This window comes from Triticum aestivum, chromosome 1B (assembly GCF_018294505.1).
Source record: "Triticum aestivum cultivar Chinese Spring chromosome 1B, IWGSC CS RefSeq v2.1, whole genome shotgun sequence".
Classification (NCBI taxonomy): domain Eukaryota; kingdom Viridiplantae; phylum Streptophyta; class Magnoliopsida; order Poales; family Poaceae; genus Triticum; species Triticum aestivum.
In genome coordinates, this window is record NC_057795.1 from 448,175,388 (window position 1) to 448,200,051 (window position 24,664).

At 43.6% G+C, this 24,664-nt stretch overlaps 2 protein-coding genes across 51 annotated transcripts; both read right to left on the reverse strand.

Moving 5' to 3' along the window:
• Positions 1-215: 215 nt before the first annotated feature.
• On the reverse strand, positions 216-5,452 carry LOC123130494 (conserved oligomeric Golgi complex subunit 5). The gene is made up of 3 exons (XM_044550387.1): positions 4,308-5,452; positions 2,462-2,935; positions 216-1,323 (listed from the first exon to the last, which is right to left on the reverse strand). The coding sequence occupies exons 1-3, from the start codon at positions 5,373-5,375 to the stop codon at positions 409-411; spliced, it is 2,457 nt and encodes an 818-aa protein (XP_044406322.1). The 5' UTR covers positions 5,376-5,452; the 3' UTR covers positions 216-408.
• A 955-nt stretch (positions 5,453-6,407) lies between these two features.
• Positions 6,408-18,595, reverse strand: LOC123130504 (uncharacterized). 50 transcript variants are annotated; one of them, XR_006463935.1, is made up of 19 exons: positions 18,287-18,593; positions 18,074-18,140; positions 16,642-16,711; positions 15,455-16,011; positions 15,267-15,362; positions 15,048-15,185; positions 14,896-14,967; positions 13,317-14,806; positions 13,147-13,221; positions 9,934-10,077; positions 9,733-9,840; positions 9,407-9,466; positions 9,143-9,338; positions 8,864-8,914; positions 8,608-8,754; positions 8,359-8,437; positions 8,220-8,276; positions 7,141-7,494; positions 6,408-6,805 (listed from the first exon to the last, which is right to left on the reverse strand). XR_006463935.1 is itself a non-coding variant. In XM_044550412.1 (10 exons), exons 7-10 carry the CDS (start codon positions 14,947-14,949, stop codon positions 11,654-11,656), a joined length of 1,833 nt encoding a protein of 610 aa, XP_044406347.1. In that variant the 5' UTR covers positions 14,950-14,967; positions 15,048-15,185; positions 15,267-15,362; positions 15,455-16,011; positions 16,642-16,711; positions 18,074-18,140; positions 18,287-18,595; the 3' UTR covers positions 11,031-11,653. The 50 variants fall into 50 exon arrangements, 9 of the variants coding, with proteins under 9 accessions (XP_044406347.1, XP_044406371.1, XP_044406358.1 ...); XR_006463955.1 differs by lacking the exons at positions 8,608-8,754; positions 8,864-8,914 and having other exon boundaries at positions 7,141-7,269; positions 7,374-7,494; XR_006463903.1 differs by lacking the exon at positions 8,608-8,754.
• Positions 18,596-24,664: the final 6,069 nt, after the last annotated feature.

Genomic DNA, 24,664 nt, shown 5'->3' on the forward strand with positions numbered 1-24,664 from the left:
TTATTACACACACAAAAAACATGTAATACCTTGACGAGATGAATAGAAATGATTCTCAGAAAATAAAAAAAATATGCAAATTCGTTCCAAGCCTTTCAGAACTCTCTCTTTTTTTAATGAAAGAACTTTAAAGTTCATAACGCATCTTCATGAGGTTTGCAGGTTCAGTTCACACAGATTCTCGGTGTCGTCCAGCGATGTACAATGATCAAACATATCAGAATTCAGAACATGAAAATTCCCACCAGAAACACAAGCTCTGTACTTTCAACATTTTTGTGATCAAAGAGAAATATAGGTGCTATTTCATGGGTATAAAATCTATGCCGGGGCTCAAGCGATCTCTCAAGAACAATGCCTACAGGATGGTGATACAAATGTACGCTGCACAGCTGAACTGAACGCATGTCAAGGTGTGGCCTGTGACAACGCAGATCCAATCTGACACATGAGAGGGTACACTGGACTGAACTCCTTGTCTCCACGGGACCTGACCTTCATCTCATAGTCGTCCAGGGTTGCCTTCACGCCCTTCCAGATCTGATCCTCGCCTTGTGAATCAAGCCACAGAGAGTACTGCAGCGGCGTCAGCTTGTTCCGCTGTAAGGGCGAGTGTAGCTCATCCGGCCCTCGCGAATATAGGTGGTGGAGGATCACGCTGGGTGGCAAGTCCTGAAGGAGTGGAGACTTGTCAAGCTGAGATGTCTCCAGGAATAGGACGGGGCGGAACGCACGCAATGCCCGGTATGGAGAGCCCAGCTGCTCCACTGGAAACAGATTCTGACCGACGGCTAGCTCCAGCTCGGCCATGTCCCTAGCCATTCTCAACTTCCCTGCTTCAGAGAGTGGCCTGACAAGAGAAGCGTGTCTTATGAAGAATATAAGGATCCTTGAGGCCATCCTTCTAACCATTATGGTACATATGGTCTCTGAGCGGGAGGCTGATGATGGCAGAAGCTTTGACAAGAACTCGCTGCGGAAGTGGACGGCACACTTCTGAAGCTCCTCCATGTAGGCTGATGCATTATTGTCCATCGCTCCATCCATTCCATCAGCTCCAAAGTCCTGCTCGTGCATTTGCAGAATGCATGATTCCAGACGATCGAGCATTGCTTGGAATAGGGAGGTCACCGAATCACAAGCAACCCCATATATGACCCCGAGAGATGGGGAAAGGACTTCAGAAGCAACATTTGGGAGTGTTGACAGGATGCTTGAAATACGTGTGTGAACCTCGTGGAGATGTAGACACAGAGCAAAGTTTTTTAATTGAGCTGGAGTCACTGTGCCAGTAACTTGACGGGCTTCAGGCCCAGTAGAGATCTACATTTGAAGCAAAATATATGTCAGCAAATGCGCACAATAATGGAAGTGATGCCAATAACTGCACAAGTGTATGCACATATACAAGGCAGCACATACGAGGAAAGAAGAGAGGCATTATCAAATGCATATGAAGGATAGACATGCAGTAAGACTATAATAAGTAAGACAATGAAAAAGAAGACTGTCATCTAGCAGCACCAACAGGTATAGCCATTGCAGTTATAGGCTCAGATGATGCGTGCCCCTTTTACTTCCCTAGAAAGGCAATCCAGCCTTTCTGTAGGAAAAGATTGAGGGACAGCTGACACTACTGAATGGGAATGCACATGAAAACAGGGATAAATTAAGCAGTGTGCTACAGGACAGCGTTTTCTCATGATTTCTCCTGTTTGATGTACTCTATTTATTTTCTTCCGTTACTTGCAGCATTCTATACGTATGTAACAGAACAAAAAGTTTAGTCAATGAAACCAACAAGAAAGCACTACTTTTATGGATGCAACCACAGCTACCACAACCCGGGGGAAAGCTGGCCCAAACAATCACAGACCTGACTAAAACCTGCATATTTATTGGTCTCAATGGGTAAGTTTGATTTTCTGACAAGTGTGAGCAGGAGTTTTGAAGTCCAGAAGATGAGAAGAATCAAACTATGAGCGGCATCTAATAATAAAGGTTAGGACGGGAGGTGACTGATTAGGTTCCCACTCAACTCAGCAGTGAAAAACCAACCCGCTCAAGACAATGAGCTAGCAGATACAACTATAATCGCCTAAGGAGACAACACTGATTTTCTGCTTCTCGGGCATGCGGACACCATGCGTATGGCTAGAAGCCAAGGGAAAATGCTTCTCCCTAGTTGGAAGGGATTAAGATCAAAGCATCTTTAAAGCTGAAGCACTACTGCTCAAGACAATCGACACATGTCCCAAGCCAAGGTTGGGAGAAATTCAACAATGTGGAAGAGCTAAAACGATAGCAAAAACAAGTATAGAGAAGTTCCAAACACATTACTGGGAACTTATACTCAATGCAGCCTGACATGAGGAGCATTTGTTAAAATTTGATGAATAAATTGAGAAAGCAAAAACTACCTACAGACTTACAAAAATAATTAGTAGAAAATAGTGTGTACCTGATATTCAGCTCGTTGTGCTAAAAGAAGCAAGATCTTTCCAATTTCACGTAGAACAAGAAGCAGCAAATGCCCATGAGTTCGCACAACTTCAATTTCCTCTTGGATGCGAGATATTAGCCTTGATATTTGATCCTTCGATGGTATACTTCCACGGTTTGACATAGGAAATATGCTATTGATGTAATCAGAAAGGCGACTCTGACTAAGAGCCAAAAAGGCGGTCTGGAATATCTCAATGGCTGCAACCATGTGATCTTTTCCTTCGGGAGTAAGCGCTGGAAGGGTACCCTTTACATCAGTATCTCTTGAAATCCTCTCAAGAAGGTTCTCAATCATTGAGAACAGTCTCGGATACCCAAGAGTAAATATTTCCTTGACAAAGCTTGACGCAGTAAAGACAGATTTCAGCTGACTTGCAAAGGCCTTAACAATCGCATCCCATACTCTCTCTGTCAAAAGAGGCTCACCCTCCTGCAAAAGAATTTCTGTCAGTATAAGTTCAAGCACATAGAACAAATAATTATTTAAGAAAGAACAAGGAAGGGATCAAGACACAGGATGTGCCTGTTAAGTGTTAGCGCAATACTTTGGAAACAAGCGAACATACCAAATATATTAAACTATCGTTGCAAGTGTAAACAAATCTGAGGCAATGTAGGAACTAGGAACAGTGACATAGAAAAATTTAGAATCTGATTGCAGATAAAACATGGAACACCCCACTTCAACTCTGAAGAACAGAAGCTGTGATTATAGAAGCTAGAAGGCGCTATGCATTTACCAATGTATCAGTCTAGTCTGCATTTGAAGGCTGGGTACCATGAATAGATATTCAGGTGGGGGAGCTCCCCCTCTGGTGATTCTAAAAAAAAAGGATACTCCCTCCGTTTTTATTTACTCTGCATATTAGAGTTGACTGAAGTCAAACTTCATAAAGTTTGACCAAGTTTATAGAAAAAAGTACAAACATTTACTATAACAAATCTATATGATGTGAAAGTACATTCAATAATAAATCTAATGGTATTTATTTGTTATTGTATATGTTAATATTTTTGTTTATAAATTTTGTCAAAGTTTACAAAACTTGACTTTGACTAAAGCTAATACGTGGACTAAATAAAAACAGAGGGAGTAGTACTTAATTTAACCATCTAACTGATATCTTATACCTGATCCTAGGCATGCACTAGCTTAGCCCTAGCGAAAACTATTAGATGATAACAGAATCATCAATTTCAATCAACAGAAGGGCTGGCTGCTCTCGACGACGGGGTGGTAATGAGATGCTGGGAGATGGGAGTTATTGGTGGATTGAGTGGGGGGAGGATTGCCCTCCCAGTTCGAATCTTTTTCCAGGAAGTTTCAACCATCGTTAACTATGACAACAATCGCGACCGGCTATTAAGATCCTCACGACTATTGTAGTGCGGTACGCTCCACCCTCTAGCAACCTCTACTCTAATCAAAAGACTAGAGGCCCCTACGGGAGGAAAAATAGGACTATTTTGTGTAATCAACTAATCAATAACATTGCTATTTGATATACCATATAATCCCCACCAGCAAAACTAAAGTCTAGTCAACATGTTAGTCAAAAAAAAAAGTCTAGTCAACATAAGAACTGAAAAACAGTGAAACCTAAACATATACTGGTATATTCATTTTCTGTGTGCATATGTCATTTCGTATCTCTTTGACTGCCTATATATCCCATAATTCTCAAGTGACAGTCATACTACCAAAAAAATCATGATATAGAGCATGTTCAATGCATCTAGGTTCTAATTGTCATTTCCATCAATTTGAAATCCTCATCATTAATTCAAAGATCGTGGCTCACCTGCCAAACCTCCTCAAGGAACAGCATTTGTGTGAACGGCACACGCTTCTTGGTGAGCACAGTTTGCAGCTGCCATGCAGCGGTGACTGCCCGATGCAGCTCCTCCATGCACTGCCTCATCCTTTCCCATAGTGCATCCGCTGCCCTCTTACTGCCACCAAGCTGTGGCGTGCCGCTTCTCTGCACGCCTCCAGGGCCGCCTCCACCACCAGCCATCGATATCGCCTTCATGTCCAGTGCCACGGTCACGCTCTTCGCCCCTGTTGCTTTGCACTTCCCCACGAGCCCCTCAACCGCCGGCTTCAGTTCTCCAAGATTGTAGTACACCTGCAGACCGCACCAGATGTCGTTCTGGTTCGACTCGGTGATGCCACGGTCGATCACAGCACTGGCCTCCGATCGGAGCTTGGAGGCGGCAGCATCAACCTTGCGCATTTCCTCATCAACGGCATTGATGCCGGAGAGGTTCTTCTCCTCGTATAGGAGGCGGATCTCGCGATGGAGCTCAGCCTGGCGGGCGAGGTCGGGGGCAGGGGAGGAGGCGAGGAGGCGTGAGGAGAGGCGGACGAGACGGTGGGAGTGGAGGAGGAGGTCGGCGGTGGCGAGGAGGCTGGAGAGGGAGGAGGAGGAGAGCGCGAGGTGGGCGCGCGGCGCCGAGAGGTGAGATGAGAGTAGGGAGAGGTGGGAGAAGAGGAGGCGGAGGTTGGAGGGGAGACTGGAGAGGGAGGCGGAGGCGGAGCGGAGGGAGAGGAGGTGCGAGAGGAGGAGCGGATGTCGGCGCAGCACCTCGGCGCGGAGGTGGCGACGGAGGAGGCGGATGGCGTCCTGCAGCTGCTCGGCGCGGGAGGCGGCAAGGCCGGAGGAGAGCGCGGCGGAGGAGAAGTCGGAGGGGGAGAAGGACGGGGAGAGGAAGGCGGAGAGGACGGGATCGGAGGCGAAGGCGTCGAGCGGGGAGGCGGGGTCGGGGGAGGAGGAGGTGGGGGAAGGAGGCGAGGCGAAGGAGCTTCCGGTGATGAGGTCCTTGGACGTCGGCGAGAGCAGGAGGCGCGGCGTGGCTGGGGCGGCCATGGCGGTGGCCGTCGCCGGGGCGGGTGGTGGATCTGGGGGTAGGAGAGATCCGGAAGACTCACTACTCACTAGGCGTCATTTGGTCGCTAGAAGGTTGAGAAAATTGGCTAATTTCACGAAAAAAAATACCCTTTTCCACTAAATTTCGATTTTTAACATGAATGTCAACGCTTTATTTTTATTCACTGTCACGCTGTATTTACAGAGGGAACATTTTTCACATTACGAAAGCCGATATCTTTTTTCAGGATGAAAGTAGATCTTATTCAACTACTCCCTCCGTTTCATAAGGGCATGTACAATAGGGACAACATAATGTAGCACTAGAACGGCAACGCGCCTTGGCGCGAGGGTGCCGGTCCAATCAATATGGCCAAGTAGCGGAGATCAAACCGCATGATGCATTAGTAGGAAAGCAAGTTTAGCACATGTAACAGGACAACTTAATCAAAGAGGTGCTACTTGCCGAAACCCAACCCCCTTGTGTGTGTGTGTGTATCTATTAAGGATGAAAATGCAAAGACTATATCAAGATGGAAATGTATCAACGAATTAATAAAAAAAAGCTCAATGATCAAACCTCTCATATAGCTGTTTTGAGCCACAAAATCCAAAACAATATAGTAGTGCAATGTTCGACGCTGAAAGTAATTCATCAGATATTTGACCTCATGAATTGTTCAAAACAATAAATAAGTGCAGCTTGCCGCACCCCCACCAGGTGCAGCCATACCCAACCCGCTAACAAAGCAAAATACAACATAGCATGATACCTATGAGGTGCCAGAGGAATATTTAGATAGTTATGATGGCTGTCAATTTTGATGGGCCGCTGACCAAAGGGTTATAGGCATTTCATATCAAATATGTAGCAACAGCAAGCACCAATCCAGGTTATGTAGACACAAAGGATAGATACTTGATGTATTACAGGAAATGCGGCATGATAGAATAGGATTAGGAGTACATAGGATCATAATAATTAGACCAGGTTGTGCATATAGAGGAAGCATTCAGTAGTGCATCAGGGGAGAAAATAACACAAAAATATCGAAGCAAACCATTCATACAGAAGACCAGCGACAATTACATAAGCTACCATGATCATCCTGCATTGCATACATAAGTTTGCATCCATCCCCTTCATCTTCTAAACGAACAGGGTGCAGGCAGTAGAACAACAAAAGTCTATCATAGACACCAACGTAAGTACTGTGTTCCCGTGGACAACATAACAACATCAGCCAACCAGAAGTGCCAAATACAGAAATAAATGTATGCCAACCAACATGACGTGACATAATTAGAGCCAGCAGAGAAACCAGACACTGTTGTAGACCATCCGAAGCTACGCCTCCATAGCCAAAGATCACTCCTATGAGCATCGATATTGGCCAGGGGCAGGGCCATCACCACACAACGCTGCAAACCTGAAGATCATGGACAAACAAATATGAATCAGGAACAAAGCATCTCGATCAGATGCAAATTAAAAGACCCTCGTATCCATCTGAATCAGTTTTTAGATGACAAACAATAAACCATGGCAATAAAAAATAGTACTCCCTCCGTTCCAAAATAGATGACCCAACTTTGTACTAACTTCAATACAAAGTTGGGTCATCTATTTTGGAACAGAGGGAGTAGTCAACAACCATAGGCCAGGAAATAGCATCAGTCATTCCTTTATCTTACCATGGAAGCATCATATATCATCGATCTATATTGTAAGAACTATGTATAAGAATGAGAACTGGAGTTATACCCTTTTGCTTTAGTGAAGCAGGGAGGCTGACATGGAGGCCGAGGAAGCCATAGAGGCAGTTATAGATGACGTCGTGTATGTCGATCGTCCACTCAACCTCCGTCTCCACCAACACCTCTTGCAATGACTCTTTCCTCATCCATGCACACAATCGAATCCATGGAGGAGAGAAGACCAAGGTGAGATGGGCTCGGGACCATCCTAAAGAAAATGGAGGTTGGAGGGTTTGATACCTCGGAGGCCAAATGTGCCTCAATGGCAGCTCCACCCTCATCAGCATGGTCACGAAAACAAAGATAATTGCCCGCACATCTTATTGCCACCTTTATTGTGCCTCATACCTAGCTGAAGTTCCTGATAATTGTTTGCCAGAAACCATCTTGTTATCTTGGGAAAGTATAAGCAGAACACAAGAACATGAATAAAGTTGAAAACTTTAAATGCATACATGACATTTAATTAAGCAAAACATTATTAGTCATAACAGAAGGAGATAAAGAAAGTCAGAAGCTTGTCATTATTTAAACTGAATATGTTTAAAGTCCCTATCTGATTTAGACTAAGCAGGAGAACATCTGATACAACTAATAAAGCAAACATCCATAAAGATTTTTAAATTGCCAAACTTTACAGAAAGAAGAACCGGACTATTTAATATCTAACAGATGTGGAGCAACTGAGCATGTCAAACAGAATTAAACCAACTGTTTCGCTGAGATTTTAAATTGGGTTAATCGGTTAAGCCATCTTTTAAGTTGAATGATAGTATGGTGCCAAACAGAAAATGTTTTTTAGAATACATATTGAATAATATAAACTGAATTTCAACTTGGATCATCCGATACTAACACATACAGTATTTTTCGACTTGGAATATAATTGTACCAAACCACAAGTATTCTTCCATTTGGATATACATGGGACCAAAAAACGTAACTAAAACTGCACCAATGATATGACAACTACGACAACCAAAAAGATTCCATAAGACATAACAATTTGTGCAGGAGGGGCAATTCATGCACACTGCAAAGAAAATTCCTCGAGACTTGATTGAATAATATAAACTGAATTTCAACCTGAACAACGCTTCCATCTCATTCATCGACACTTGATTTAATTTTAGAAAAAGAAACCTGAATCAAACAACCCAAACAGTGGTAAGAATAAATTGGGAGGAGGAGCTCACATGAAGAGGTGCAAGCTGAGAGAGGATACCACGGTGGGAGGGGCAGGCCTTCGGTGAGCTTCACAGGAGCAGGGTAGCAGACTGCTGTCATCAGTGGTGGATCTCAATCTGGACAAAGCATCCACCATTTAAGATTCAACCCCGTGTCAAAAAATGCTTGGATAATAATCTGGTGGCCAGGATTTTTTTTACGGAATTGCTTCGATATTAGTCCAACCACAAGGGTGGCAAAATACATTTGGTTTAATTAAATTCTTTCTAATATAAAACATGCTCACTTCAATTATTTTGGCAGCTCCAGCTAGCTACAGGAAGAGTAGCAGAATCTTATGGCAAACAGTACATGCATCTCATGATCACTCATACGAGTGAACAGTTGAATGGCACTTATAATCCCCTAGACTCATAATATCAGAAGATAACTACTACAAAATGAGATGTAACAATGGCATCATTATGAATCCAATTTCAGATGAGAAACAATAAAAAAAACTCACAGGAAAATGTTTATGATAAGTAATAAGGAGCATGTACATTTGCCTTTTGCCTCAGTGTCTCTCCCTATCCTGACAAAACTCTCAGGATCTGTTACACACAGATAAACCCCATGTTTAATCACATAAGGTATAGAAACATAAACATATGGACATTGGAGCATGCTGACCAAACTTTAATAAACACTACATTAACACATGTCATGTTGCGGCATAGGCATTATAGCAGACACGTAAGCACGACACCAACTGCGACCAATGCATCATGTAAATAGTAACATGTAGGACCACCACAACAGGAGAGAAAATCAGGAACTACCTGAATCCATGGTCGACGACGGCATTGTTCCTCGAATTTAGTGTGCTCCAACCACTGGCCACACACACTGCTGACCAAACCCCGCAACCTGGTCAATCTGGCAGGATTGGTCATGCCCGAGGAGGTCGTGGATGCTGCAACTGGCTCTGCTCTGACGCCCCACCTTCTCCAACTCCACCCTCACAAGAATTGAATGCTGGAAGAAATCAGTCAGTTCAAACTTGAGTCCCTCCAAAAATGGTTGCATGCTAGAGGATATCAGACCTTGAAAGTCATGCCAACCACAAGCTTCACAGCAAGAGACCTATAAAGGATCTCAGGAGCCTAGCAAATAAAAGAGGCTTTCATCGTTATAGAACACATTGAGTAAGACACGAGATCTATATATCTTTGTTGTAGTTATTTTATCAAACCAAGTAACAAAGTAGCATTCTCTTGCTAAATGCATGAAAACTAAGAGGCTGTTGAAAGTCATCCATGTTTAGATTAGAGAATAGCTGCATTGAGATATATTTTGGTGGGGTCAATTAAGAAAAATATCAATATATCAATGCAAGTCACAAAAAAGGGTATTAGCACGTGCTTCTCACCAATATTAGCATAGATGTGGTTGCCCATGCCAAGAAACAACATGGATGTGGTTGTCTCAATTTTACTTAGGCACAAGCTTCTCACCAATCTCAGCATATATGTTAGACCTGCCAATAAACAACAAACATCAATTACCAAGAAGCAAAGGCAGGAGAAAATTACAAACAACATAGGGCACGGGGTCTAGAGAAACCATGTACCTGCACATCCAAAAAGACCATGTCAGTGTGTTTGATAGGACCATTATCAGTGGATCCACAATGCTGCTACAGATGCGAAACATACACACAGATGGTCAGGTTCTTGTTCCCCACAACAAAAGCCTGTAGATCAGTCATCGCCATCTACAACAAAAGTATCAGCACCAAAACGCAACTTCACCATTAAACTCAGTACTCTCTATGACATAAACCAAACCGCAGAATATATAAAGCCAATCCCAGTACACGCGAACATTCAAAATATCACCCCCATCGCATGGGACGACATATTTATTCAGCCAACACTATATGACACCACCCAAAATAGCATCCAACTCACAAAAGCATGCCAAAAACTACCAAAATGAAGACTACCATCATACACAAACCTAAGTCATCCCCGCGGCCCGGAAGACCTCAGGAAAAACAATGTTCTTGGTCTCAGAGCCGCATTTGCCATCAGCATCTAATATAAGGATTTTCAAAGAAGCCCTCGACGTAACACGAGACACTGCCACATACAGCTGCCCGTGTGTAAAAACAGGACCCTTAAGATATATACCAACAGCAGACAGGGTCTGTCCCTGGCTCTTATTAATTGTCATGGCATAGCACACACAAACAGGAAACTGGCGACGTCTAAGCACAAAGGGTGCATTTCCCTTCTTTGCCAATAATTCAATCCTGGGGATATAAACAGTATCACCCACATGTGAGCCAGTCATAATGACAGCTTCGATAAGCCGATCACCTAATTCTTTTACAATTAGTCGTGTACCATTACACAAACCATTTGCCTGGCTCGGGTTTCTAAGAAGCATAACCGGAACACCAACCTTAAGAGTCAGCCTATGATTTGGGAAATTTATAATTTTAGTTGCATTCAGGTACTCGACTGGATAGTAAACATCTTTGTCCCTAACAGAATCCGAAGAATCATCAATAGAATCAGCACTCAAATAGTCTCTGCTATCAGTAGGAACCAATGCAAGAATATGATCATTAATATCCTCAGCATGGTCATTGGTAGGGGCTAAAATGGCTCTCTCTTGCAAGTAACCAGAGTTCAGGTAGTTATGAAAAAAAACCACCATAGACAGAAGAAACAATAGCAGCTATTGGATCACCAGACGTACAAACCAAGAGGTCGTCCGGTATCTGTATCCAAGAAGCCTCAACCTCATCACCTCGCCTTATGACAGGCAACTTCCCTTCCCCAAGATCTAGCACCCATCTGCTAAATAAGGCAACATCCTTTTGTGCCTGGGTATCCGCACCATGCACACCCAAGCGCATGTGAAGCGACATTTTTTTAACAGAATGCCATAGCGGAGAATTCGTGATTGCCGCATCAATGATCTGAGGCCTAGTACCTCCCTCAACGACCGGTAAGATTTGTCTAAGGTCACCACCCAAGACCATCACTACTCCACCGAACGGAATATCAGCAAGATCTGGATTAGCCACAGAGAGGACATCACGCAAAGTTCTATCTACAGCCTCAAAGCATTTCCTGTGTGTCATCAGCGCCTCGTCCCAAATAACAAGCGAGGATACCATCAACAACTTACAAAGCTTAGAGCCTCTTTTAATATCACATTGTGTATTATCTTCAAGAAGAATAGGTATCTTAAAGCGAGAATGAGCAGTCCTCCCACCAGGCAACAACAGCGACGCAATGCCCGACGACGCAACAGTAAGCACTATCTTCCTCTCGCCCCTAAGGAAAGCACATATTGCACTCCACAGGTATGTCTTCCCAGTACCACCATACCCAGAGACAAAAAAAAAAGCCCGGTCTCCCCGCCTGCACACACTCTACAATCGTCTTATAAGCAACCAATTGGTCCTCATTTAAACTATCAAACATAACCAAGGACTGTTTAGACAGAGCACATGCATCATAAGACAGTTCCTCATGAATTAGACGATTATCATCAGACTGCTCACCTTTACCAGAGCGAGACGACAAGTTAAAACTTCTTATATCAGAACCACGTTTCAAGAAAATGTCAGCCAACTCATCAAGAAGCATATTTCTCAATCTTTCAGGAGGAACAACATAGTTTAGATTACCCAGGGCACGACGCAACCCATGTTGGATATCATCGTACATGCTAGCGCAGTAACGTTCAAAGAACCCCATCTCGTCCTTGATAGAACAATGCATGAGCATAGTCACAAATAGCTGTCTAAGTCGATGCCCAAACCCCCAAACAACCGCTTCATCAAACGCTATGTACCACTCATTATCATCTCCTAACAAACCGCGCGCAGCACAAGCCTCTTTAAAGGTGTGATAAAGACGACCATCATATGTTCGAAGATCTTCGAAAGACCTAGCCCCCTTAACAATCATCAAAAGCATGCGCAAGTAATACAACTCACCACTCAAAGGATGTACATAATACACGTGGCCAATCTTTTCACCCCCACCCCTTGGATGCCATGACCTACTTTTAGCGTCCCAGGTCCAAGCAGTTGGAAAATCGCAATAAGTTAATGAACGAGCATCTTCGAACATCTCATTCGCAACAAACCATTCGGTAAGCATAGTCTTTCGCAAGAAGTCAGAATCAACAATTTTCGTGAGGTCAGCACCAGCACGATAGTAGATAGTATTCATGCCAGGCATATGAACGGTCAACCTTTGAACCGACGGCATTTTAAAGTGTATTTCAAACCCAAATATGCGCCACAATGCATCATACTCACATATATACCGACATATCAGATACTCCTGAACCTCATCTACTGTACGACAACCAGATTTAGTCAAATTTTTTAGCCTTTCTAACATGACCTTAGAGTAGTCAGCACCTTTGATGACATACTTAAAGAGATATTTCATCACCTGTGTCTTATTACACCACTCTACATTTATATGTCCCTGAAATTTCTTGAGCATTGCCATATTATAAGGAACAACATGCCTATTGTCAAGGTAATGACCATTTTTATAGACCCTTCGACCGTCGTCACGACATCGATATAAGGCAAACCCATTATCATCAATGACAGTGGTATCTCTAAAATCTTTTGGGAAATATTTAGAACAAACACCCTTTTTCATGCAGACACATTTATCGTTCATTTCACCACACGGACCGTGCATCATAAACTCAGAAACTAAAGCATATCCTAGAGGATCAAGCAATGCATCAGGTATTTCAGCAGATATTAATGAATTGATATTTTCAACACCAATCTCACCGTTACCCCCTCTCCGCCAGACAAGTATATGCGCGTGAGGCAGTCCCCGCTTCTGGAACTCAACGGTATACAACACTGAAAAAAGGACATAAAAGCTGAATTAGACAGACCAGCCAATAGAAGTAAAACATCATTAAAAAACCACACATAGAGCACAACATTGACAATACCAGCTGTAATGGGGCCAAAAGCCCGGCCTGACTTAATCTCATCCAAGTACTCGGTGAGCTTCATGTGATAGACCCTAACAACAATATCCGCCCTATCAGAAGGCATCTGACCTGGTTCCAATGCACTTGTGATCTCAGGCCACTTGGGATTGCAAGTGAAAGTGGTAAATATGTTAGGCGCACCGTGCACCCGACAAACGGCAAGGCCATCATGGAAATTTTCATGGAAGTAACGACGACCGCCTATGTGACTGGAAGGTACAATGGTCCTCTTCCCAAGAGCATCACCATCAACACACCCATCACCTACCGCATCAGTAATACCCTGCATGTGCTCTGATCTAAGCATGTCCTAATTTCTTATGATATACCACAATCTACTTTTATCGATGCACGCACGTGCATCAACAACCGACTGGGAGGAGAGGAGACCATAACATAAATATGGATTGGGCTGATCACCCTTGTAATGGCACATAAAACGATAGTAATCCTGCATGGTCATCCTATTCCAACTATTTGTGGAAGCATCACCACCCCCAGAAGGGTATGAAGAGGACGCCTCAACGGTCGGACTTCCAGGTGCAGGATTAGGATCTATAGGTCCATCGTCATCATCTTCTTTAGGAACAATCAAGTGAGGAACATCCACCTGGAACCCTCTCTCTCCATAAGGGAAAAGCAACGGGTATTGCAGAGGCATGAATGTAGTGTTCAGAGAAGATATCTGCTGCAAACCGTCGGAACAACTGCGAACAACAATATCCGAGAAGATGCCTCTAACGTGAAGCCACCACCGACAACTAAAGCAGCAAGCCCAGTGGTTGTAGGCAAACTAAACTGTGGACTATCGCCCTCTGAAGGTCCAATAATACGAATCGAGATATCCTCGATGGGTTCATCACCACGATCCTCTATCATCTTACTCGCCTCCCGAAAGGTCTGTACCAATGGGTTAAACTCATTAAGCATGTCTCTAAGACCAACCACAATACTCTCATCCACACCCCCAGTAGGCTTGTCATCTGGATTTAAGGCATTCATCCTATGTCTAATCTCATTAGCTGGGTCATGTATATACAACTCAGCAAACTTAGGTGTATCATCACCGCTAGGCACCAACGAACCAATACGATGAGACACTTGACCACTGATCTTAAAAATCTTAGGTCCACGGCTGCCACCAAACGAGCGTTCAATAGTAGCACCCATCGAAGTGAAAGCGAACATACACTTGTACTCACGTATAGTCCGGATGAATTTTTTAGCACGAGAAGTACCATCGAATCGAAGGAGCTCACGGAGATAGGCAGGGGGATCCTTAAAGGGAGGAATATATACCTTAGCGCCTTTACAACAGCGATTATAAACCATCTTACGTTGTGTCCAGGATGACCTGGACTTTGAACACTCAGCAAACCAAAAGGAGGCACCACATTATTGGCACAAGAAATCCGGAGGGCCGTAGTACGACCTATCTGCATAGCAAGCTAACGGCAAAACTATCAGCCACAAACAAAGGGTAAAAGGAAGAAAATAATCACATAACCAAAACAACAAATGTCTTGTTAATAAGTACCTTTAAGGGACTCGGCAAACTTGACCGAGAAACCTTGCCAATCCTTTGGCACATGCCCTTGGACAACAATCTCTGACAAGGCATGTAAAACCAAATAAGAGAACATACGGCAAATAGGAACAACTAACAACAAACCATGAAATCTCGTGCACCTTCGCATCCAGGACGTCACAATTTAATCGACACTTTCCGTCTTTTCCGTCTGTTGCGGTCTACCCCAGTCACCTCCGAACTCACATAAACTGAGAAACCATGCCAATCCTTCGGCAAAGGCCCATCAACGACATGTTCTTAACAGGACATGCAGAACCAAGTAAGACACCACACGGCCAACAACAATAACTAACAACAAATGAAGAACTTTCATGCACCTTCATATCGAGTGCGCCGAAACTCAACGCACATTTTCCGTTTTCTGTGATTTACCGCAGCCACGGTCGAGCTCAGAAAAGGGAACCAGCCATCACCTAACCACGTCGCAAACAACACAGTAACGAAATAATTATCATCAATCCCTAGGAGACAAAATATAAAAGAAGAACAATGGATACACACGTACTTGTACGGCTTCGAGGAGGACACCCAACAGGCTGACATGGCACGTAACGTCTAGCAATCCCAGGGACCGCCGCACGCCTAGGAGCGGCGGTGAACCTAGGACCAGCAGCCCCACCAGGGACAACAGCAGCGGCTGCATTCCCAGAATCAGCACCACGACCAGGGACATGGCCACGAACACCGCTACCACTTGGCTCCCTACCACTTGGTTGAGGCATGGCGCCACGCCCAGCGGCAGGCACCTGCCGAGCGCCACGCCCACGCCTGGCGATAGGCTCAGCTCCAGCAGCAGGCACCCGCCGACTCACACCCCTACGCCTGTCAAGAGGCTCAGCTCCAGCGTCAGGCACTCGGCAAGCAGCGACATTATCAGAAATAGGGGCACGCCCTATATTAGAACCTCCACAGCCAGTGGCTCGTCCACGACGACCAGCAGAACGCCCATGGCCACGGCCACGACCACCTACCAACCCAACACCAGCCTCGACCGTGCCTTGAGCATGAGCCGCAACTGGACCATGGGCCATGTCAACAACCCAACAACATCATACACACACGCTGGACAAATAAGAAGCAAGAAACACATAAGCATACATCATAGAATAGCATAACAATAGGCAGCAGAGTATAAAATATGGTACATATAATCATATACTGCATGGGCAGCATAACCAGGAACACGATAAAACTGTCATTGAATAAAGGAACAACGAATAAGACCGTAATTGAATAAAGGAACAATTAATATTTCACGTTTTATTACAACCGGACACTTACTACAGTGTACATACACACGAGGATCTGAATGTACACACATTTTATCAATAATTTCTTCCAGACTTGGAATTCCCTAAGTAAACATTGTATGCATGGTCGATATAAAACAGTAGATCTTTTACAATCAAGAAAATAGTGTAAACACGATCCAAACAATATAGAAGTAAATACCCCCTCGACGATTGCTATCCCAAGCAGTTCTTAGTGCATCCTTTAAATAATACATGTACATATATCATAATATAAATAGAGAGTTTTCTTATCTACTAAAGCAAGCAAAGTGCTTTTTCATTGGATAAATATAAATACATCAAATCATACAGACCTAAAACCAAACGCGTCTCTTTGTAGCTCTTATGATCACAGGAAAGGCCATAAAGGGAGACCCCAAAGTTAGCATTGATTTTGTACCTGCATATAATTGCAGCAATAGAGTGCTCTGCTATTGGTGGTGTCCTTTTTAAACATCCTCAGCGGTTACCTGCATAAGAAAAGGAGAACGGTAAAGAAAGGATACAGTTTAGGAAGGACAAAAAAGAATAATAGCAGGCATGGAAATGAGCCTAGGATGGAAAACAAATGATGTCATGGCATGCTTTCTCAGCTATTTTTGGGTCATGAAAAAGGAAGATACAAAAAGACAACAAATTTAAACAATTAAACACAGATTCAAGACAGACTCAATTTCTTCTGTACTTGGAATGAAACAACTCCATACTCATAATGTATAATACCATCGAAGAAAAAAGATTACACCTACCATAACAATAATCTAATATCACCTCCTCCTTTAAATAATGAAAAGGGAAATCAAATGGTATAAAACGGCATTCTCTGAAGCTCAGTTATATTAGAGAAATTAAGGAGACCACATCCACCCAACAAAAGATATGTTATCAATTTGTCATTGACCTTTGGTAGTTGCGGTCAAAGGTTATCAAGTTTTTATTTCCACAATCACAAGATACATATGCATTAAATATTGGAACACGCTAAAGATTCTAGTTCTCACTCCACTGCAAAACTGGAAATAATCACATAATGTTTCATGGAATCCTGGAAATATTGGAACCGCATCAATTACAATATCATGCTGCCAATAAATCCTGGTTCGCCCTTGCTCTTCTCTTTGTGAAATTCATTTAGACAAAAGATTGATGGTGGTTTGAATTTTCTCAGGACCAAAACACCATCCTCTTCTTTACCAGAATATAAAGTAGCAACCCTATCTACAGAATCAAATTTAAGTATACTTAACAATGCAGAGTATCACATTGTGCCAAGGAACTACAGAAATGAGGCTCCACGCATACAGATGTGTCCAAAGAAGTAATCACATACATGATAACATATATGTGTTCTGCACATGCAGTATTCGTATTATAGATAGGTATACTATATTTGGAAGAAGAATGTGCCAGGCCAGACTCATAAATAAGAATGGCATGATAAGTGAAAAAACAACGGTGGCACAAGCTAATCTATGAACCAGTGGTATTTAGATCGTTTAATAGATTCATTAGGTGAGCATACTATAAATAGTGTTTTCATAAAGATAAGGTGCTATTTTAAAATGAGTCAGATTGTGTACTCTCAACAGAAAGAACGATCATCTTCATTAACTCTCATATTCAACATACCCTGAAGCTGACTAAAATACTATTGGTTTGGAAAATAACAGAGATAAGTCACCTGCCTCATCTACTTATCATTTAGGAGAGGGTTAGTATGTATATGAAGCAAATTATCTGAGCAGCATCTAGAGTTACACATCTAAATAGTACCTACATGCTCAAGTTTGACGTAATAGAACATGAAGCAGAGAAGGGGAGAGGAGGAAGACCTGTGGCGTTGAGGCTGCTGCCCTGCTGCCCTTCTACATCACCACAGATCCTACATCACCACAAATCCTACATCACCACAGAGTACCATCGTCACGCGTGCGGTAACAGCAGCTTAGATCGGAAATCCGAGGTCAGAGGGGCCGAAACCGTGCGAAGCAAAGGGCGAGTAGGGGGGAGGGGCGGGGTGGGAAGGGGAGGGTGGGGGAGCTCACCATGGTGGGGATCTCACGAGGAGGCGGCGCCGGTGACGGTGTAGAAGGACACGGTGCCCACCGAACTCGTCGGCGTCGATACAATCAGAGGGTCAACCGTCTCCTCCCAGCAACGGTGAGGGGCGAGCTCGACGGGAGAGCAGCGCGGCGGCAACGATCTCGGCGACAGGAGATGAAAGGGGAGAAGTGGATAGGAGCACGGCGGCGGCGGCAGCGGCTGTAGGCGGCGTGCTACGATGGCCAGCGTCGAGAGAGGGAGAGAGAGCTGGAGGGGAACGATGCGGCGGCTAGGTTTGCGACGGGAGAAGGAGACGGCAGGGCTTTTACCTCAGAGCGAAATTCCAAGAATGCCCTCGGGGGGCGATCAAAACTACGCGCGGTGGACACGCGGTACTGTTTCGATCTACAGTTTTACAGTTCGATCCGACGGACGGGATCCTTCTGGGGCATGATCGGATGGAAGAGAACGCATCAAGGGCCAGATCCAACGGCCGGGAAGCGCTAAATAAGAATGGCATAAATAAGAATGTGCCACTATGTATCTTACCCTGATGTGCCATGTAGGCTGAGACCATTGTATACGTTTTTTTCTGTCCAATGCACGCATAAATTGACCGGACCACATATGCGTCATACCTCCCTTACATTTCCCTCTACACATGCAGCGGACTGGTTCTTTTCTCTTCCTTTCTTTCACTTTTGGACGAAGCACCCGTCTCCTCTGCAAGAGGTCGTTCATCTCTGTAGGCACTAGCCTTTTTCCTTCTCTCCTCCACATCAGCGACTTTTTCTATGGGGCAGCACTCCAAGTTGGAGCGTTGGCCATGCCCTAATATACGAGCGTTAGTAGTTGCCATCACAACTACTTAGCTGTTCAGCTAATCCCCACAACCACGGTGTGCTTGAACCTATGCCGGAGAAATAAAGGATGACTCTCATGATGATAACCCACGCCAAGGACCCGTCCCCGGCTGAAGCTTCTTGCATGTTCATCTAGGAGTACATCAACTCTCGGTTGTGCATCTAGAAATATCCACATAGTGACATTGTCAATGAAAAAAAATATCATTGCACATTACAGGATAGATAAATGCTTCAACATCGGCATAGCGGCACACTAGTACGGTAGGTGATGATTGGAGCTGAACCGGACCACCTGAAGGTTGAACAAAATTGAACCCAGACGGTTATTTTGTAGCAACAGACAGATCGGCTAAAGCCAAATTGGTGCTGGGAGAGAGACTACAAGAGCCTTATTTTCACAACATGCAAAGGGTCTCTTACATGCGATAGTACGCTCCAAACTGAATTAGCTGCTTGGTGCGAGAGAATTGCATTGGTTTTAGAGTGTACAGTTCATCGTATTATTGCTGAGATGGACTGTACAGAAGTCGTAACCATGATCAAATTTCCGGCTACAGATTGATCGTGCAATATGGCCTGGATACGTGATCATAGTGTCTTCCATGCCAAAGAATAATCATTAGAAACAAGAAACATAAGAGTTTTTATATGCTAATAATAACTAGTCAATATGTTCGTACGTTGCAACGGGAGAAAAAATCATTGCACTCGCCTAGCCTATAATAAGTCTGGAAAAATGTGCTTTCAGCTTACCGTATTCTTTGCAAAACAACCAAGAAATATATGCATTGTTTGGTTTGTGTCAACGCTCGTGCTTTGCTATGGAACAGACACCAATGGCCATGATCCAGATGACACAACACCCCTGCTTCACCACAAAACAATAGTTGCCACGATGAATTGCTAGTAATTCATGTCTTTATCTATCAGCTAAACTATATAATGGAAATCATTGACGATGAAAACTTGAAAGTAGCTAAAGAATGAATAGGAAGGTAAATAATCCAACATTGGATGTGGCTAGGTCTTAGTCGACTGAGACTTCAGTCTCGGTCAAGTGACATAACATGTACAAAAAAGAAGAAGAAACTGAAAAGAAAATTTTGCACAAATCTCGATGTAAGATCTTGCGAATATAGTATCAACTGAGACGTAACCAACCCTCGGTCGACTAAGATTTAGCAAGACTGTTCAACATTCTAAGTCATCGTCAAATGGGACCTAAATTCAAAACCCTACTTAGTTAAGATTCAATGATTGCACAAAATCCACGCTTTGTGTAGGAATAACTTGTCCTCTTTCATCTGTCAGATTATTTACGTGGGGCCAGGTGAACTTGTAGTGCAACAGCTCTAACTCTACCCGTTGTTTACTTATAATGCGGACCTTACTGGTTTCCTTCCAATGAATTTACACGTGCTTTCCTTAGCTACAAATCTAAAATTCCCATAAGGGGCCTACAGCCAACAGAGAAGCAACTCGTACGGGTGGTTGTTCGGTCGAGACTTCTGCGCAGAGGTATCGTGTTCGACTCCCACCCCCCACCCGCATTTTATTCTATCACTTGACCGCATTATTTTAAGTGGACGAAGGGTGACCATTTAAATTATAGAAAATTCTATCTTTTGAGCAGAAAGTGTATGGTGCACTAGCGGTTGGTCGCTCGAGGCCTCTGCATAGAGGTTGTGGGTTTGACTCCCATCCGGATCGCTTATTTTTTTATCACTTGACCCGTTTTTCCCCAACTTAAACCAGTAACGCGGGTTTATTACCAAAAAACTCATGGGGGGTCTGCAAAATGCCACGACGGATCAAGAATACCTATTTGCTTTATTAGAAGGTATAGATATGCTAAAGAAGTACAAGAACTGGAAAAATAACCGAGACGAGATGAACCAACAAATTATTGAGCTTGTAATACAAATACCAAGTACAAACGCCTTGTCCCAACTTATAAGGAAATCATTTCATTGTAGCGACTCGACCTCAAACGGTCAAGTCTCTGTGCTTAAGTGTCATCCCTGGATCGGTATGCTGACACACACAGTACTCGAGGATTTATAACAGAGGTAAATCACATGTATAAAGTAACGTAAATACTATTACCTCAATCCATATAGCAGAAGAAACAACAAGGTTGTGGATTCCCATCAACATCAACGACAAGGTTGAGTGCAGAAATCGTAACCCTAATGTATCACTTACTCGTCGTAAGAATCCTGCAACATGAGACGTTGCAGCCATATAAGTCAGTACATTAAATGTACTGTCAAATTCACACCATAGGATAATGATGAATAATAGCTATCACTATATGCATATTTGGCTGGTGGAAAGCTCTAAGTTTATTTTTGCATAAAGCCAGTTTTTCCCTACAACAAAGGAATATTTTTTTAACTACAAAGTTTGTTGAAAACATTGAGAAGGTTCCTTGAACTCAATCCCAAATTAATAATCATCAACCCAACAAATTATTTAAGTAACGTGTTGAGATCAACATGATAATGCAAGAACCAGATACTCAAGACGTCCATAATCGGGGACACGGCTAACCATGATTAGTTTATACACTCTGTAGAGGTTTGCGCACTTTTCCTCGCAAGACTCGATCTCCTCCGTTGGATTCTCGCACTACAAGGTGTTTGAGAAATGGATGACCCATGCACATTCTTTCAGAAGCATTAACTCTTTACTCTAGGTAGACAGTACCAACCTACATCCCCTACATCTGCTAGTCTACCATTGAAAGAGGTCACACAACATACTCAACTATGCTAGAGCCCATAGTAGCTTGCGGCTGCACACGGAAGTTTTTAGCATGAATAATCTCATGATCCCTTTGAGCCTGGGTGACAGTCCATAGGAGAATCACACGGTACCTCGGGATTTCCAAAAATACATGCAACACTGGGTTCCCCAGGTGCCTCAATCCACCTAGATGTGTATTAAAGTTGCCACCTTAAGTTAACCATTAATTAACAATCTCACATCTGTCATGGATTCACTCACCCAATCCACGTCTACGAGCATAGCATACAATATAAGCAAACGTAGAAGTAACTCCCAAAGATTTGATAATAAAAAGGACAATAGGAACTACCTCATCCAGTTTCCAAAACCCACATATTAATCAGATCCTAACCATGTAATTATTTGAGGATTGAACTAATGCATAAAAACTAGGTAGTAAAGGGGTATGATCAAAGTGTGAACTTGCCTTGTACTGTTGATGAAGATGATTCACACTCATAATTCCTGATAGTTCTACTTGTTACACTCCGGTCAATCTATCGTAAGTAAGCAATAGTATACATAAGCACTCATGCAAAAGAATCGAAGAAAAGATCTCTTTGGAAACAAGCAATTAACTCTTGCAACAGAAACAATTTCTAACAGTACCAAAATTAGTTTGATTTGGTCTTATCAGAAAGTTTAGGTCAAGAGCTTCGATTTACAAAAAGAATCAACTCAAATGGAGTTGTAAAACTCAAGAAACAGACGAAACAAGATCGAATACTAATTTGAATTAAACTCAAATTTTAAATTCTTAAAAGCATGTTTAAGTTGGTTTACTGGATAGTGAGGATCGTTACAAAGATTTAGGCGTTGGTTTCGTCAAAAACGGAGGCACGGATAAAAAGATATGATCAAAAGAAATTTGAGTATGAATCTGAACAAAATTTGAAAATTGAAAATTTTAAAAAGTTGTTGGGATAGGTTCACTGGATAGGTGGAATCAAGACGAAAATATAGGCGTTGGTTTCATCTAATTTGGATGGGAAAAGATTCAAATCAGCCGGCTGAAAACCAGGCTAGCGTCCATCGCTTGCTCCTCTCGCCACGTGGACATGACCCCCACAGGTGTCTCCACTTCTTCACGCCTCCCAGCCTTATCTTCTCATCTTCTCTCATGTCGTCTGTGCGACAGACACGACACTGCAAGTCCGGTAACTCTGCCGCTGCCGGCGAGATCCTCTGTAGACGGACCTCCTCTCTCCCTCGCGTGCCATGGCCGGCCTATTCTCTGCCTGCTCCGGCAGCCCGACCACCACCCATCTGCCTCTCTCCACCATCCAAGCTCCACCTCCCTGTGCCGATGTGTGTCGCCCAGGCACCACTTGTGCCCGACCTCACTTCTTTTCCGCCAGGGCATGGCAGCCTCATGCTGCGCACGCCAGGATCCGGCGAGATCCGCCACGCCGGCGCAGAGAGACATCAACCTCGATGTGTCATGTCACCACATCTGACATGAAAGGAAGGAGGCGCCGGAGAAAGGGCTCGCCGGGCGGCCCAGAAGCTTCGGGCGGGAGCCGTTGTTTCAGGAATTGTTTCTGCAACGCGGCCGTTGTTTCAGGAATTGTTTCCGCAATCTCCAAATTTTTGCAACATGGTAGTTGTTTCTGCAACGCAACCGTTGTTTCAGGAATTACTTCTGCAACGCGACCATTGTTTTAGGAATTGTTTCTGCAATGCGATCATTGTTTCAGGATTGTTTCTGTAATGCGGCCGTTGTTTTTGCAACTGGTTTGTTGTTTCGGGGATTAGTGTGTCGAGAAGGCGAGGCGCGGGTCTGTCAGGGCCGGGACAAAGCGCTTGTTTCTACAACTCGACCGTTGTTTCAGGAATTAATGAATGGGGGAGGCGACCGAGCCGCGTGCCACGAGATTGACGGCTACACGCGCGTAGATCGAACGGTCATCGAGGTGGCGGATGTATCGCGCGGATCCTCCGGTGGACGCGTAGCGTCGCTCAATTTGGATGAACGAGCAGATCCGTAACTGATTTCTGCATGACGGCGGCGAACCTAGTGCAAATATGACGCATCGACAAGTTTCCGCAACATGGTTTCTGTTGCAAAAAAAAATTGCAACAGATGTCTTGTTGCAGGAATACGACGCGGCGACGAGATTCTGCAACATGACTTCTATTGTAATTTTCTTTGAAACAAAGGTTTTGTTGCAGAAATACAGAGAAAAGGCTGAAGATGTTGCAAATTTTACAACAAGTGTCTTAATGCAGAAATACAAAAAGAGATCACATATGCTTTTGAAAAAAAAAGTCATGTTACAATAGAGGTTTTGAAACAAGGGTCCTGTTTCGGAAAGATAGGGTTTTGTTGCAGAAAAATAGAGAAGAATTTTTTTTACAACAAGGGTCTTGTTGGAGTAAATTAAAGAAGAGAATATTTTGCAACAGAGGTCTTGTTGCAGAAAATTAAAGAAGAAGAGATTTCCATAACATGGCTCTTGTTGCAGAAAGTAACATGGCTATTGTTGCAGAAAGTTAGAGAAGAAGAGGTTTCGCAACAAGAGCATTGTTGCAAGAAATTACAGAATAAGAACGGACGGCTCGCCTCGTAAAATTGGACGGCTCGCGAGGCGGCGGATCTTTTTAAAAGATCCGCTGACCGACGTGTAGCACCGCCCTTAAAAAATTAGGGCCAAGCTGTTTTACGGAAGAAAAAAGGCTATGGCTAAAAGAATTCTAGTCCTAAAATGTAAATACAGGGACTAA